We start from the raw sequence: 15848 nt of genomic DNA, 5'->3' as shown, positions 1-15848 counted from the left end.
TTAATTTTTACTACCATTCATTCATTATTATTCCTTGTGCCATTCATTCACACTATCATAATGCTTCCTACCGTACTGGAGAGAAGAAGCGGTGCGTTGTTGAAGATCTGTCGTGGGTCTTTCATGTGGAGATCCATTAATGTTTTACACATGATGCATGTAGTAATGTGTATTTAATGCAAGCCAAGCTGATGTAATTCACTTACATTCTCTTCATTGAATGTGTGAAGTTCACAATGTGTTGCAGATTTAATATAACACGTAACAGTAAATACATCTTTTTGATCAATTTAACAGTGTTATCTTATGATTCATCAAGTTAAAAAAATCGAGGATTATCTACCACATCTTGAATGTTACACCAAATCAGAAGGATAGAACATTTGCATGACACTGTCCTGGATCACTTTATTTCTTGTTTTTGGGAGTGTCACATTACGAATGCATCATTTCAACAGTCCGATGAAAGAGAATCTGAACTCTGCTATATTTCAGTGATACATTAAATGGCAAAAATAAAATGAGAACAGACAATTGTCTTAACAGTTTTTTCGCCTTTTAATCTAAATGGGGCTTTGATACTTTTCCTTAAAAATTATTTTCAAGAAAGAAAGCTCTTAAAAACACACACAAGAGCACCCACAATAAGCAACACAAATACAGTAGATGGACATAAAGCATGCAGTTAAGATGAGAATGATTCATTGTGTAAATGGAGCAGTAGATCGTTTGTATTTTAATAAGCTGATCACTGTGTTCATCCTACAGTTTCTTTTCACAGGATTAAAGAATGTTAGCACATGACAAGAACTGATGAAGCACCGTCAGTTTCACTGCCGTTTCTGGTTTTCACGTTTTTCAGTTGAATTTCTGAAGTGAACCTTCCTTGGAACCTTCTGTCGAGCAAGGGATTGTGGGCAATAATTCTTACTATTTTATCTCATTATTACTACTTGACTTTGTATCTCCTAATTTTGACTTACCAAAGCACGATTTTTTTGTTCTATGTGGCAGAAATGGGCTTCCATAGTATGACTTTCGTATGTCAGACAGTATGGTTTTTCTATATCTGATCATTTTTACATGTACGAATAAAGTGAGCGCAGTACCAGACCCGATTCCAATATATCGTACACATATCGTAATCGGCACATCCCTAGTCTATTTTCCACCTCTCAGGAGATCAAAGTTTCGGAGGTTCTTCCAGCCTAAAAACGAAATCTACGGATGTACGAAGCTGTGTTGAAAATCAGCGTGCATGATTAATTGGAAAGGTAAAGTCTCTTTCGTCTGGATTCTTCATCAGATTTCTCGCTCATGTTTTGGAGCGCGGCCTGTTGCAGGGGATCGAGTCTATCTCCATCAGCAGCTCTGGAGTCATCAGAGAAACAATCTGCAATGAGAATGAGAGAAAAGAATGAGTGAGATACAATGTAGAGAAGATCTCAGACTCAGTGTCTGACCAAGAACTGTGTGTGTGTGTGTGTTTGTGTATGTGTTTGAGTGTGTGTTTGTGTGTGTATGTATGCGTATGTTTGAGTGTGTGTTTAAGTGTGTGTGTTTGAGTGTGTTTGTGTATGTGCATGTTTGAGTGAGTGTGTTTGTCTGTGTGTGTGTGTGTGTGTGTGTGTGTGTGTGTCTCCTTGTGTTTGTGCTTGTTTGTCTGTGTGTCTGTGTTTTCATGTGTGTGTCTGTGTGTGTTCGTGTGTGCTTGTGTGTGTTTGTTTGTGTGTGTTTTCATGTGTGTTCGTGTATGTTTGTTTGTGTTTGTGTGTGTGTATGTGTGTTTGTGGATGCATTTGTGTGTGTGTGTCTGTGTTCGTGTGTTTGTGAGTCTTTGTGTGTGTGTGAGTGTGTGTGTGTATGTGTGTTTGTGTGTTTTACCTTGATAGCACCCAGGTTCTCCAGAAGTTGATCTGGGCTCGAGACACCTAGAATAACCGAACCTACACTCTCACTCCTGAGACACCAGGCTACACACACAAAGGAGAACACAGTAAGTGTATTAATGAGTTCACATGTTCATGTAATATTTGAATGAAGAGAAGGTAAACATATATGGCTCGCTGTCCATAATGGAGGGCTCGAGCTTGAGACTCGATCCGAGCCCGAGGTACCCCCCAGGAGCAGGAGCACCATGGTTACGGTGTTGTCAGACTTTAATGCACTGCCTGAGGAGATGATTTGCAGTGAGGTACAAGGGTAGTATGTATGTGTTGGAGGAGAAGGGGATTAGCACTCGCAAAGCTGGTGCTCATTACAGCTGCGGTGAAGCATCGATGAAAATGCTTCAGCAGAAGCATGCTAAAATACTGTGGCATTTGAACCATTAATGAATGAGGCAGAAGAAACCCGAAGCATGGTCGAACATAGATCACATCAGTCAGCAGCTAATATTGCGGCTAAGAGGGGCTCAAGGTTGGGCATGCATCTGCATTCTGCTGAGATCACAGCCCTGCCCAGCACTCTGATAACAGGTGTCTTCGTTATCAGAAACATTGGCATGAGGGCTAACACTACTTGCTGCTTCATGGAGCAAAGTGTTTGCGGATAATACAACATTTACAGATAATTTAATGTGTAAATTATACATTTGCAGAAACGCCTAGCATGAAGAGGCACTGGCGATTAGGGTTATTAATGAATAGTTGAGCCAGAATAGTAAAAGGTGGGCTCCTGCAGGAGCAGAGTTTAAAGCACTGCTGTAGCGGTTGAGCATTTGAACTGGAATGGTAAATGAGGGTGTGGTAAAAGGAGCTCTGGTGGGGGCTAGGAGTGGAACTACTGCTGTTTTTTCACTGTTCTGGAATCCCCTGTAGATGCACTTCTATAAGGATGTGTCAACATTTTTTTATTTTTTTTTTCCCCTTGTTCACCCAATTTGGAATGCCCAATTCCCAGTGCGCTTTTTAAGTCCTCGTGGTCGCTTAGTGATTCGCCTCAATCCGGGTGGCGGAGGACGAATCTCAGTTGCCTCCGCTTCTGAGACCATCATGACACATTACTTTAAGATTGTGTAGCACGATTAGGTGTTGCAAGACACCTGAAGACATGTGTAGAACAAAGTAGCTGTGTTCAAACGCTTGTTGAAGGAGAAAGAATGAATCATAGCATCTGCGGACACCTTTGGGGGAAGGCAATAGACACTTATGATTTCTATAATTATTACTGCTTATTATTGGTAGAGAAGTGGTGCTAAATTCAATAGCCTGCGAGCCATCAAGAGTGAAGAATGTCTAGCAAGTAGTTCAAGGGCACTGTACTGATTTGCGGATCACGGCAAATTAACGTGTTCAGTTTTTCTTATTTAGGCTTAAATAACAGCCATCAGAGGCCTGTGGGATATAGAGGGAATAACATTTAAACAGTTGTATAATAGAAGTGCATGAGCAGCCATAATGGTGATCGGTAGGTCCAAGCGGACAGAAATATTCTAAGGATAAAAGCAAAATGCGAGGCTGAATCATCCAAAAAGGCTTAAAAGGTGAGTTCCAAAAGACCCATATCGTGTAGCCTCACAGTGGATTGAAAAGTCTTCGAAGGGAATAGGGCATAGGGCATAGGGATGATTGCTTCTGAATGGAACACACCCTAAAACAGGTTGCACAGTGAGGTAATCAGGGCTGAGAGGAATAAAACGCCTGAGCGGGAGAACCAGTTTGAAACTGGAGTGTGTTGGAATAAGTTTGAAATCAATGCTGATCTTTGATTCCCTTGCCTCAAATTAAAGCTCTCTCTTTCTTAGCGGTGTATAGTAAACAGACACGCAGATCGAACATGGCTTATGAAACATCTCCATTGGAAATAAATAAATAAAGGCATCATCAGGTTATGCAGGTACATATGAGCGGAGGTTTACATGGAGATAAGAAACACTGCATCATCACGATCTCGATAAAGAAGCAAATTTTATTACCGTCTCTTCAATACAACAACACACAGCAACAAGTGAATGATTTACTGACTCTTTTGCTATAAATGTTGACATTAGAATATGATCTGACACTGGCACATAATTCTGCGGTTGCGTGATAGTTTACAAGCCCATATCTCTAAATTCTGATATTATTATCCTTCTATTTATTTACATTGCGGTCAATGACAGCAGAACTTTGTCACCTTCGCCGGAAATGCAGCCGCTTCTTACTTCACCCTTGCAGAATAAGGTGGATATAGTGAAGCAGTGCCCGCTTGTGGAGGCAGCTTCAATGCCAGGGTCTGCTTCGTTGAGGAAAGATTGGAAAGAAAGACATGACAGAAAAGTAGCAGCCGCTGTTACCACGATAATAAGTCAATGGTGAGCTGCTGCGGCAGCTTTGTTGAAAACGTGAGCCTACCTGATGAGGGCAAATGCTTTGCGCATAGTAGGTTATCTGTCGCATGGATCTGACGTGGGTAAGTGGGCGGGGCCAAAGGCCGTAAGAACTGTCACTAGATAGAGGTAAACAGTGGTTTACATACGCTTACTCCAGTGTTGATTGGTTGGATTAAATGAACATGCTCCTCCCAAACGTTTGTTAAGATCTCCATTTTGTGTAGCTGATTAAAAGTGTTTGTGTGTTAGAAAGACCAGATGACCTTGACAAATCTAAACCTTTGTTGTTGTTCCTGTAGCTCAACTGCCAAGATCACGAGTTCGATCCCCAGGGAACACACAAAAAGATACAAAGATATTAGGAAGACGATGCATTTCATTTTGACGAACTTGACTGATCGGAGACATTTATTCATTAAAACTGTGGACACAGTTACAGTTAAACAAATTAACATTCATTTAAGCGAAGATAAATGATCAGGACAGAAGGCGTCCCAAATGTAACTCTGTCAGGATGTGGCTCGTAATATTAGGACTGGTTTTATCTGGACTTTTGGGTACCCTAGTGTGTGTGCCCGTGACTCACCAATGGCTAACTGTGAAGCAGTGCAGTTTATGTTTCTGGCCAGCAGGTGGAGCTGTTTGACCTTCAGCATCTGTTTTCTGCCTTCATCAGAGTCCAACCTGTCATTTAACCACTCATAATCCTACACACACACACACACACACACACACACACACACACACACACACACACAAACACACACACAAACACACAAACACACACAATATTGTGTATATATGTACAGTGGGGTTTTATAAGTCCACTTATGAAAATGCTTGATTTAGCTTTTTTTTAATTACAAATTACATTTAAATTAATTCTGCTAACATGAAAATGAACATTATTTGAAAATTTGAGAATGTCTCAGTATTTTGTTATTTTAATGACAGCATGAATGAGGTTTAAATTAGACCCCACTGTATATAAAAATTCTTCCAATCAATATTTGTCTCTGTGTCTCTCACACACCTGTAAGTTTGCACGGCAGGAGTATTTCCCAGTGATGAATCCACACGCCAACGGAGACCACGTCACTGTCCCCACTCCTGAGAAAGAGGACTGTTATGAGACTTTACAAAAGTGATTTACACACGTTTTTGCCTCACTAATGATGTCTTTTAGTGTGCAAAGGAAGGTCTACTGACATGAACAGGTTTGTGTGGATAAAATGCAAATGCATAAAAGTAATGCTGTAGGAAATGTCATCATTAATTGTGTTACCGATCTTGTGGTAGAGTTCAGGCAGCTGAATTTCCACTTTGTCTCTCTGAAAATAATGATATTCTACCTGTTCACACACTGGAGAAAGTAGATTAAACTGCCGTGCCACAGAATACGCTTCCTACATACAGACGAATAGAAATATTATTGTCAAAATCATCTTCAGTTGCTTCACTGATTATGATAACGTCTCATAAATATTTGTGTATATTTATATATTTCATCAGGACGGTCTCACCATGATCTCCATTGGTGTCCAGCGAGACGTGCCCCAGTAAACACCATTCCGTTCTCTATGACAAATGTCATCGCTCGGACCACCTCTACAACAACAATTTTATTTATTTATTCTGTCATTATTTACTGACCTTCATGTCGTTCCAAACCCGCATGACTTTCTTCCGTGGAACACAAAAGGAGAAAACAACAGTTCATAGTGACCACGTCTGTAAAGCTCCAAAAAACACCACAAAAACACTTTAAAGCGCCACTTCAGGATCGGTGTTATTGATTCTTGCGTGTGTCAAAAGCAAACACAAAGACACCAGTTTGAATATATGGAATAGAGAATGAGATTTCAGAGCTGCGGAGAGATTTTCAGACTTAAATTTGGGTCTGTTCTTCACACAAAGCTTCCGTATGACTTCAGAAGACTTGGAATATAGTGCACGAGTTCTAATGACTACTTTGATGATACTTAATGATACTTTTATGGTGTTTCAAAAATTCTCCTCATGGAACAACATGAATTGTGACATATTCCTTTAAACACACACTGACCTTCCATTGGTGTATTAAAGTCCATGTGGTTTGCAAACATAACGTCCACATAGTCCATCTGTAGTCTGGACAGAGACCCCTGAAGACCTGCCACACAAACACACACACACAATAGAAATTCATTTTACTATATACTGTTTGTTCAGAACAGTAATCATATTTATTTCAAAACATATTCCTATTGTATGTCACAAAATCTCAGTTCTTATGGCTTATTTTCATTATATGCATAACACTCTGATTATCTTTAGCTCTATTTAATTCCATTTTTATAAACAAATGAACTGTTCCCTCACACCGGAAGTGATGTCATTACCCTCAATAATATGTTTCCTGGAAAGCCCGCTCTCTGTCTCTGCCCTGCAGGGGAAGAAACACATTCACAAATCAAAACGCAGCACTTAACTATCTTAAAGGGACAGTTCACCCAAAATATGAAAATTGTCTCATCATTTATTCACCCTCATGCCATCCCAGATGTGTATGACTTTATTTCTTCTGCAGAACACAAATGAAGATTTTTAGAAGAATATTTCAGCTCTGTAGATCCATACAATGCAAGTGAATGGTGACCAGAAATTCGAAGCTCAAAAAAAGCACATAAAAGTAATCCATACAACTCCAGTGGATTAATCCATGTCTTCAGAAGTGATATGATAGGTGTGGCTGAGAAACAGATCAATATTTAAGTTTTTACCATAAATCTCCACTTTCACTTTCACATTCTTCTTTTGTTTTTATTGATTTGCACTTCTCATGCATATCGCCACCTACTGGGCAGAGAGACGAATTTATAGTAAAAAACAACTCGAGGCAGTTGATGTGCCAATGCAGTCACGGGCCCGTCCATAAGCCGGCGGCTGCGTGCCCGTTGCAAAGAGCACCCCAGCCCGTTTTGGAGGCGTCTAACCCTAACCCTAACCCTAGCGGTTCCCCGTCTCGGTCCTTCTACCTATGGGTTTGAGGCCAGTGCGGCTAGCATTGGGGGCGATTTGGGGACTCCAATGGGATCGCCTCTGCCGGGTATCCCCCTGCGGACCTCCCATTCCCCAGCATGCTCGTCTGCCCCGATTGGGCTTCCGGATGAGTCCGCTGGCTCGTCTCACAGCGAGTTCGACCTCTTGTTCGGAGCCCGCGAAGCTGATGAGCTCTCGAGCGCAGCATCAGCGAGTGGGCTTGTCCAGTCGGACTCAGGAGACTCAGCTGGGCTCTCCCCTTTGATGCAGAGATGACAGACATGCTTTCCCGGGCGGCCGCGAGCGTCGGGCTAGAGTGGAACCCTCCGCTCTCCCCTGAACCCTCGCGGCTCGATGATTGGTTCCTGTGCTCACGGTGCCGCTCAAAGCAGCCACGCCCCGCTCCAGTGCCTTTCTTCCCGGAAGTGAACGAGGAGCTGACAAAATCGTGGGAGGCACCTTTTACTGCCCGGTCCCAATTTCTCACTACCCTCGATGGCGGGGCAGCCAGGGGCTATACGGCGATTCCCCCGATGGATAAGGCGCTTACGGTGCACCTATGCCCACAGAGCACCACCACCTCTCCGCCCCTGAAGTGACAGTCTCCACGGGTTACGAGGACAGGCCTCTTCTTTCCTCGTCCCAGGCTGTTCTGGGGGTGGTCACAAGGAGCCAGGTAAGTGCTTCGAAGTCCCTAGACTCAGCATGGCCACGACATGGTGTGGCACCTCGAGCTCCACCCCGCCGCGAGGCCCCACCTGCCGGTACGTCCGACGACGTTGTCCCTTTGGTCCCCCTTGCACGGAACTTGGATGCGTGGCTTGCGCTTTCCAATCCGTCGCGATGGCTGGTCCGGACCGTCCGACTCAGCTATGCGATTCAGTTCACCAGGTGTCCGCCCAGGTTCAGCGGTATCCACTTCACCTTGGTGAAGGACGAAAATGCTGCTACCTTGCGTACGGAGATCTCTACCCTCCTACGGAAGGGTGTGATAGAACCTGTACCTCCGACCGAGATGAAGAAGGGGTTTTACAGCCCTTACTTCACCGTACCGGAAAAAGGCGGTGGGTTGCGGCCAATCTTGGACCTGCGAGTACTGAACCGGGCTTTACACAGACTCCCGTTCAAGATGCTGATGCAAAAATGCATTCCGGCGAGCATCAGGCATCAAGATTGGTTCGCGGCGGTAGACCTGAAGGACGTGTACTTCCACGTCTCGATTCTACCTCGACACAGACCCTTCCTGCGGTTTGCATTCAAGGGGCAGGCGTATCAGTACAAGGTCCTCCCTTTCGGCCTGTCCTTGTCCCCTCGCATCTTCACGAAGGTCGCAGAGGCAGCCCTTGCCCCGTTAAGGGAAGTGGGCATTCGCTTTCTCAACTATCTTGACAATTGCCTAATCCTAGCTCACTCTCGGGACATGTTGTGTGCACACAGGGACTTGGTGCTCTCGCACCTCAGCCGATTAGGGCTTCGGGTCAACTGGGAAAAGAGCAAGCTCCTCCCGGTTCAGAGCATCTCTTTCCTCGGTTTGGAGTTGGACTCAGTCTCTTTGACAGCGTGCCTCACGAACGAGCGTGCACAGTCGGTGCTGGCCTGTTTGAAGGCGTTCAAACAGAAAACAGCGGTTCCACTGAAACTCTTTCAGAGGCTCTTGGGGCATATGGCATCCTCAGCGGTGGCCACCCCGCTTGGATTGATGCATATGAGACTGCTTCAGCACTAGCTTCAGACTCGAGTCCTGAGATGGGCATGGCGCCGCGGAACACATCGCGTGGTCATCACGCCGGTCTGTCACCGTCTTTTCAGCCCTTGGACTGACCTCTCATTTCTACGGGCAGGTGTTCCCATAGAGCAGGTCTCCAGGCACGTCGTGGTCACGACAGACGCCTCCAAAACTGGCTTGGGTGCTGTTTGCAACGGGCACACAGCCGCCGGCTTATGGACGGGCCCGCGACTGCATTGGCACATCAACTGCCTCGAGTTGTTGGCAATTCTGCTCGCCCTGCGGAGGTTCTTGCCATTGATCCAGGGCAAACCCGTGTTAGTTCGGACAGACAACACGGCAAAGGTAGCATATGTCAACCGCCAAGGCGGTCTGCGCTCTCATTGTATGTCACAACTTGCCCGCTGTCTCCTCCTCTGGAGTCAGCAGCACTTCAAGTCGCTGCGAGCCACCCACATCCCGGGTGCACTCAACACTACAGCGGATGCGCTGTCATGGCAGGTTACCCTCAGGGGTGAGTGGAGACTCCACCCTCAGGTGGTCCAGCTGATTTGGAGTCGATTCGGACAGGCACAGGTAGACCTGTTCGCCACCCAAGAATCCTTCCACTGCCCACTCTGGTATGCCCTGACCGAGGCACCCCTCGGCATAGACGTGCTGGCACACAGCTGGCCTCCTGGATTATGCAAATATGCATTTCCCCCAGTGAGCCTACTTTCACAGACTCTGTGCAAGGTCAGGGAGGACAAGGAGCAGGTCGTCCTGGTAGCACCCTACTGGCCCACCCAGACGTGGTTCTCGGACCTCACTCTCCTCACGACAGCCCCTCCTGGCAAATTCCCCTGAGGAAGGACCTTCTTTCTCAGGGACGGGGCACCATCTGGCACCCGCGACCAGACCTCTGGAATCTCCATGTCTGGCCCCTGGACAGGACATGGAAGACCTAAGCGGTCTACCACCCGCGGTGGTAGACACGATCACTTAGGCTAGGGCCCCCTCTACGAGGTGCCTGTTTGCCTTTAAGTGGTGTCTGTTCGCTAAGTGGTGTTCTTCCCGACGGGAAGACCCCAGAGTAAGGTGTACGTTGCTGCTATAGCAGCACACCACGACACAGTGGATGGTAAGTCCTTAGGGAAGTACGACCTGATCATCAGGTTCTTGAGAGAAGCCAGGAGGCTGAATCCTCCAGACCACGCCTCGTTCCCTCATGGGACCTCTCTGTAGTTCTTCAGTGTCTACAGAGAGCCCCCTTTGAGCACATTGCAGTCAGCTGAGCTCAAGGCACTCTCTTTGAAGACTGCCTCCTGACTGCGCTCACTTCCATCAAGAGGGTAGGAAACCAGCAAGCATTCTCTGTCAGTGAAACGTGCCTGGAGTTCGGTCCGGGCTACTCTCATGTGATCCTGAGACCCCGACCGGGCTATGTGCCCAAGGTTCCCACGACCCCTTTTAGGGACCAGGTGGTGAACCAGCGAGCGCTGCCCCAGGAGGAGGCGGATCCAACCCTGTCATTGCTGTGTCCGGTGTGTGCTTTACTCATCTATTTGGATCACACGCAGAGCTTTAGGATCTCTGAGCAGCTCTTTGTCTGCTTTGGTGCACAGCGGAAAGGAAGCGCTGTCTCCAAGCAGCCCACTGGCTCAATGACGCCATAGCTATGGCATATCACACCCAGTACGTGCCGCCCCCGGTAGGGCTACGAGCTCATTCTACCAGGGGTGTAGCGGCCTCCTGGGCCCTGGCCAGGGGTGCCTCTCTAACAGACATTTGCAGAGCAGCAGGCTGGGCAACACCCAACACCTTTGCAAGGTTCTACAACCTCCGGGTGGAACCGGTTTCATCCCAGGTAGTGGCATGCAATACAAGCGGATAGGCCCGGGATAGCCGGCTGGGTGTATCGCTTGCACATAGCGCCTTTCACCTCCTCTGAGCTGAAGACGTGCGCCATTAATTCCCAGTAGTGTTCACAAACTATGTTCCCTGGTTGACTTCCTCCGAGCCCTGTGGCAGTCGAGTTTTCGGAGAGACTCACTGCCAGCCCAGTACACGTGCTAACGAAGAGCCCTGTTCTGGGGTAGGTGCTCCGCATGTGGCGGCGCCCTGTAAGGTAACCCCATGCGATGTATATCTTCCGCTAATTCATTTCCCTGTTGGCAAACTGCGTCTTCCTTGGGCAGAGCCCCCTCTGCCACAGTCTCCATGTTTGTAGCAACTCCTCCCCTGTTGGGTAGGATCTACCATGAGACTCTCCACATGGTCGGCAATACCATGTGACATATTTTCCACTTAAATATCCCCCCCTCTCTTTGGGCGAGGTGTGGTCTCCACGGTGTCCCTTGGGAGGGACACCCCACAACTAGACCTGGCGGCCCAGTCGGATAATTCCCCTTCTTTTTTATGGAGTGGAAAAAAGAAGGGGAAAAGAGGCCACGACTGGGTTAGCCTGTCTCTATCTTTTGGGTAGTTGACTTGTCCCCAAAGGGCCGTACGACACTCATAACTATGTTGGGGGAGGTTACGTGTCGGCCTGGTGCGCTGACTATGAGGCACACAGTGGTCTGCCCATCACACACCGCCAGTTCACGTAACACAGTTCAGCCAGTTGCGGCGTTTTGTATAGGGACCCCTAGTGTCACTACATCGACACAACATCGAGTGAGTGACAGATAGGGAACGTCCTGGTTACTTGTGTAACCTCCGTTCCCTGATGGAGGGAACAAGACATTGTGTCCCTCCTGCCACAATGCTGAACTACCCGCTGAAATGGCCGGACCTTGTCTCGGCTCCTCAGCATAAAACATGAATGAGTGGTTGCATACCAGCTCCTTTCATACACGTAGTCCAGGGGAGTGGCAAGCAAATACCACTCGCCAATTTTCATAGACCTTTTATCAAAGACCAGAGGTGTTTCGGGCTCCCAAGAGTGACCCCTAGTGTCCCTACCTCGACACAACGTCTCGTTCCCTCCATCAGGGAACGGAGGTTATGCAAGTAACCAGGACATTTTGCAGTGAGATCTGACTCATGTGTCAAAACAGGGGAATAGTGTTTATAGTTTAGGGAAATGGATGTGCTTTTTGATCAATGGCATTATGGTTTTGAAATTTTAGTTCAAAAGCCTGGTTATAGTGTTTAAGCAATCGAGAAAAACTGTAGTCACAATAAACAATTCTTCTGCCAAGTCATACAGTTAGATATTGTAACAGTGTATAAGTTGTTTATGTTTGCCGTATTAATATGGATTTCATTTTATGTCTTGTTACAGGTGTGTCTATACCAACTATATTCAAATGCAGTATTCAAACTAATTACAGGACACACAGAATAAAAGAGGGTTGACAGTCAAAACTTTTCAATCATCTCACCTCATCCGAGATTTGAGAACCAAACATCACCCAGGTGCCTAAAATACAGACACAAATAAATCATATAGCCTACAGGACAACACAAATTTAAATAGACCTCGACAAACCCCAGATAGCAAAATAGTTTGGACCAAATCTGGATTACATTTGGCACTTTAGGGTGTGAAATAGCATTTGGCTTAAGTCACAGTCAACCTAAAGAAACAAAGCAGCGACAGGCATTCATTTGCCTGAACTAATCTGTAGTCCATTAGGTTGGGAACCCATTTTTTTAAAGTAAGGAATTGGATGTTTTCCATAACGTTCGGTTCTATTAACGGTACTTGAATGTACATTCTCCTTTCTCTGCGGACTGATCACTGTACTCAAAGACATTTTGTTTCCTATGCTGCTATTCAATGACAGTGCAACACCGTTACTGAATCTACAGCTTGAAACATGAATCATGACCAGTGTAGTCTGATTCCTGAATGAAAAATCTCTTATGAGTCGGTTCATTTTTAATAGACAGCACGAAACATACAGTGCAACCAGTGTAGTCCAATTCTTTTGTAATACGTTATTTATGTATATATATATATATATATATATATATATATATATATACACAACATTTACTTTTGTCCATACCGAGTGCAAATGTGAGATAACGGGGTGTAACTTAAATTCTCCGGTTAGTTTGATACAAAGGCTTTACAATGGCAAAATAGGAGCAAGAACTTCCTGTTCAATACAAAATCAGGAAGGGGCTCTCTCAGGTGGAAGCGACCAATGAGCCAAATGTCTGAGACCGAATGCATAATAATAAAACTAAATCTTGGGTAGGCCTAGCCCACCTTTGTCAATCGGCCTATGTAACATATTGAAATGTAATCTGGGACATTTACTATTCCAAATGAAGGACTTCACTATGCTATCAAATTGCTTGAAATAATTATCAGAAGAGCTGCAGTCCTGAATAAACCCCACCTGATCGATATGTATAAGAGATGTCATAACTTTACTTAATCGGTTAGCCAGAACTTATATTTTAACGTCTAGCTGGATCAGGGAAATTGGACGGTAACTCTTACACTCGCTTGGATCTTTGTCCTTTTTAAGAATCAGACTGATCCGGGCTTGTGTCATGGTTGGCGGAAGCTTTCCATTCTTTAATGATTCCGTATAAACTTCTAACAAAAGTGGAGCCAATTCTGTAGCATAAGATCTAAAAAATTCAGCGGCAAAACCATCTGGCCCCGGAGCCTTGCCTGTAGGCAAGGCCTTAATTACCTTGCCAAGCTCCTCCAAGGTTATCTCAGAATCAAGATAATTTTTTGCTCAGTCATCAGTTTAGGGAGTTCTAATGGTTCCACAAAGTTTCTAACATCTTCATCAGTAGACGAAGACATGGAACTATAAAGATCAAGATTCTTTAAAAGCATTATTAATATCAATGTCTGAGGTAAATATTTCACCACTAGCAGATTTCACTGAGGGAATGGTAGAAAAATACTCTTTCTGTTTTATATATCTAGCCAGAAGCTTCCCTGCTTTGTCCCCCAACTCAAAGTATGACTGTCTTGCCCTGAATAACCAAAACTCCACCTTCCACAACAAAATAGTATTATATATGTATTTCAATCGGGTCAATTCTCTGAGGCCATCAGACGACATTCGGCGCTTCAGCTCTGCCTCGGCACTTTTAATATTCCCTTCCAACTCCACGAGTTCTCGTGCTTTGGATTCTTGATGAATGAGGCATACTGTATGATCCAACCCCTAAGAACCGCCTTAAGTTCCTCCCAAGCCACGCCCACAGAGGATACTGAGGAGTTGGTTTCCATATAAACACTGATTTCAGCCTTTAACATTTGTTGGAATTCAGGATTTTGCAAAAGGGATACATTAATGCACCAACTATATGATTTCTTTTTCTCCGTATGTGGCAACACCTCTAAACTCACCAAGGTGTGATCTGAGACTAAGATGTTTCCAATTGAGCAATCAACAACAGATGAAATGAGAGACTTAGATATCAAAAAAGACCTATTCTAGAATAAATCTTATGGACTGATGAAAAAAGTCCCTACCAGATGGGTTCAAATGTCTCCAAATATGTTAGACCAAGATTTTTACACATCCTGTGAAGTGTCACTATTGAGTCATCAATAGATTAAAGTCTCCTCCCAATATTATATCACGAGGGGTGCCAGGGGCTTTCAGCATCCCTTCAAGATCTATAAAAAAGCCATGGTCATCAGCGTTAGGTGAGTAAATATTAGCCAAAATCAACCTTTGTCCCTGAATTTCTGCTAAAACAATAATGACTCTTCCTAATTTGTCTTTAATCTGTTTGAGACATTTGAATTGTAGATGTTTACTTATCAGTGTAATGATCCCCCTGCTCTTACTTGAACCAGCACTAAAGAAAACATATCCACCCCATATCTTCCCAAATTTTTCAGCTTCCTGTGGGGAAAGATGCATTTGAAGAAACACTATATCATATTTCTTACGTTTAAGAAAAGAAATAACCTTCTTTCTTTTTATGGGGTGCCCCAGCCCATTCATATTCCACGTGGAGAGAGACAATCCACTCATATTAACATTTGCCATTTTTACATAATAGAAAAAATAGATTATGTGTCAAAATAAAATTATAAAGATGACATACCAACATTAGTGCAACAAACAATCCCCGAAATTCCCCCCGAACCAAACAAACAGAAAAAAGAAAAATGTGTGCATTAACCCAACACACGACAGCGCCAACCGGCGTCCATCCCTCTAAAATCAAACAGTCCATGTACGCCTACGAGAGCCCCCGCGACAACTTTGCTGTCGGATTGCTCAAGTCCGGTGCTTCTGTACAAATTTTGTGAGACAGAATTACACAACAGAAGATAATCTATAAAACAAATTCCAGCCAATAGGCAGAATAAACACAAAGAACGTGTAGATTCATTCACAAAACTGTCCCAAAGGTGTGTTCCTCCACAAAACAAACTCCAGCCTCTAGCGGAACCAGCACAAAAAGAAACAAAAAGACGCCCAGCTTGAAAAGGAACATGAAAATCACCAAATGGCTTACTTACATTCAAAGACAATGCTTGCTGTGGGCATGTAAATATTTTGCGGCCATCCTTAGTATCTATTCTCAATTTGGCCGGAAACATCAGTGCAAAAGCGATCCCCCGTGATGCAAGAGTTTCTTGAAGGAGTGTTACTACACAAAACAAACTCCAGCCTCTAGCGGAACCAGCACAAAAAGAAACAAAAAAGGCACCCAGTTTCATCAGACAGTCAAGTGAATGTTCAGTGAGTCAAGCCCACTTGGGGGCAACATGAAAATCACCAAATGGCTTACTCACCCCATTGTCTCTATGAAAGACAATGCTTGCAGTGGGCATGTAAATATTTTGCGGCCATCCTTAGTATC

The 15848-nt window shown here is 44.8% G+C and overlaps 1 protein-coding gene across 4 annotated transcripts in view; it reads right to left on the bottom strand.

Moving 5' to 3' along the window:
* Positions 1 to 218: 218 nt before the first annotated feature.
* LOC127419848 (voltage-gated potassium channel subunit beta-3-like) overlaps positions 219 to 15848 on the bottom strand; it is a 59518-nt gene continuing 43888 nt past the window's right edge. The window contains exons 12-14 of one of the 4 annotated variants that reach the window (XM_051661620.1): positions 4902 to 5022; positions 1885 to 1973; positions 220 to 1393 (exon numbers count right to left, since the gene is read on the bottom strand). In XM_051661620.1, coding sequence (XP_051517580.1) covers positions 1316 to 1393; positions 1885 to 1973; positions 4902 to 5022 — 288 coding nt within the window. In that variant the 3' untranslated portion in view covers positions 220 to 1315. Of the gene's footprint in view, positions 1394 to 1884; positions 1974 to 4901; positions 5023 to 15848 lie in introns of those variants that run through there. The other 3 variants (XR_007893729.1, XR_007893728.1, XR_007893731.1) reach the window with 3 other exon arrangements.

This window comes from Myxocyprinus asiaticus, chromosome 29 (genome assembly GCF_019703515.2).
Source record: "Myxocyprinus asiaticus isolate MX2 ecotype Aquarium Trade chromosome 29, UBuf_Myxa_2, whole genome shotgun sequence".
Lineage (NCBI taxonomy): Eukaryota > Metazoa > Chordata > Actinopteri > Cypriniformes > Catostomidae > Myxocyprinus > Myxocyprinus asiaticus.
This window is presented reverse-complemented; position numbering and strand designations above follow the sequence as displayed.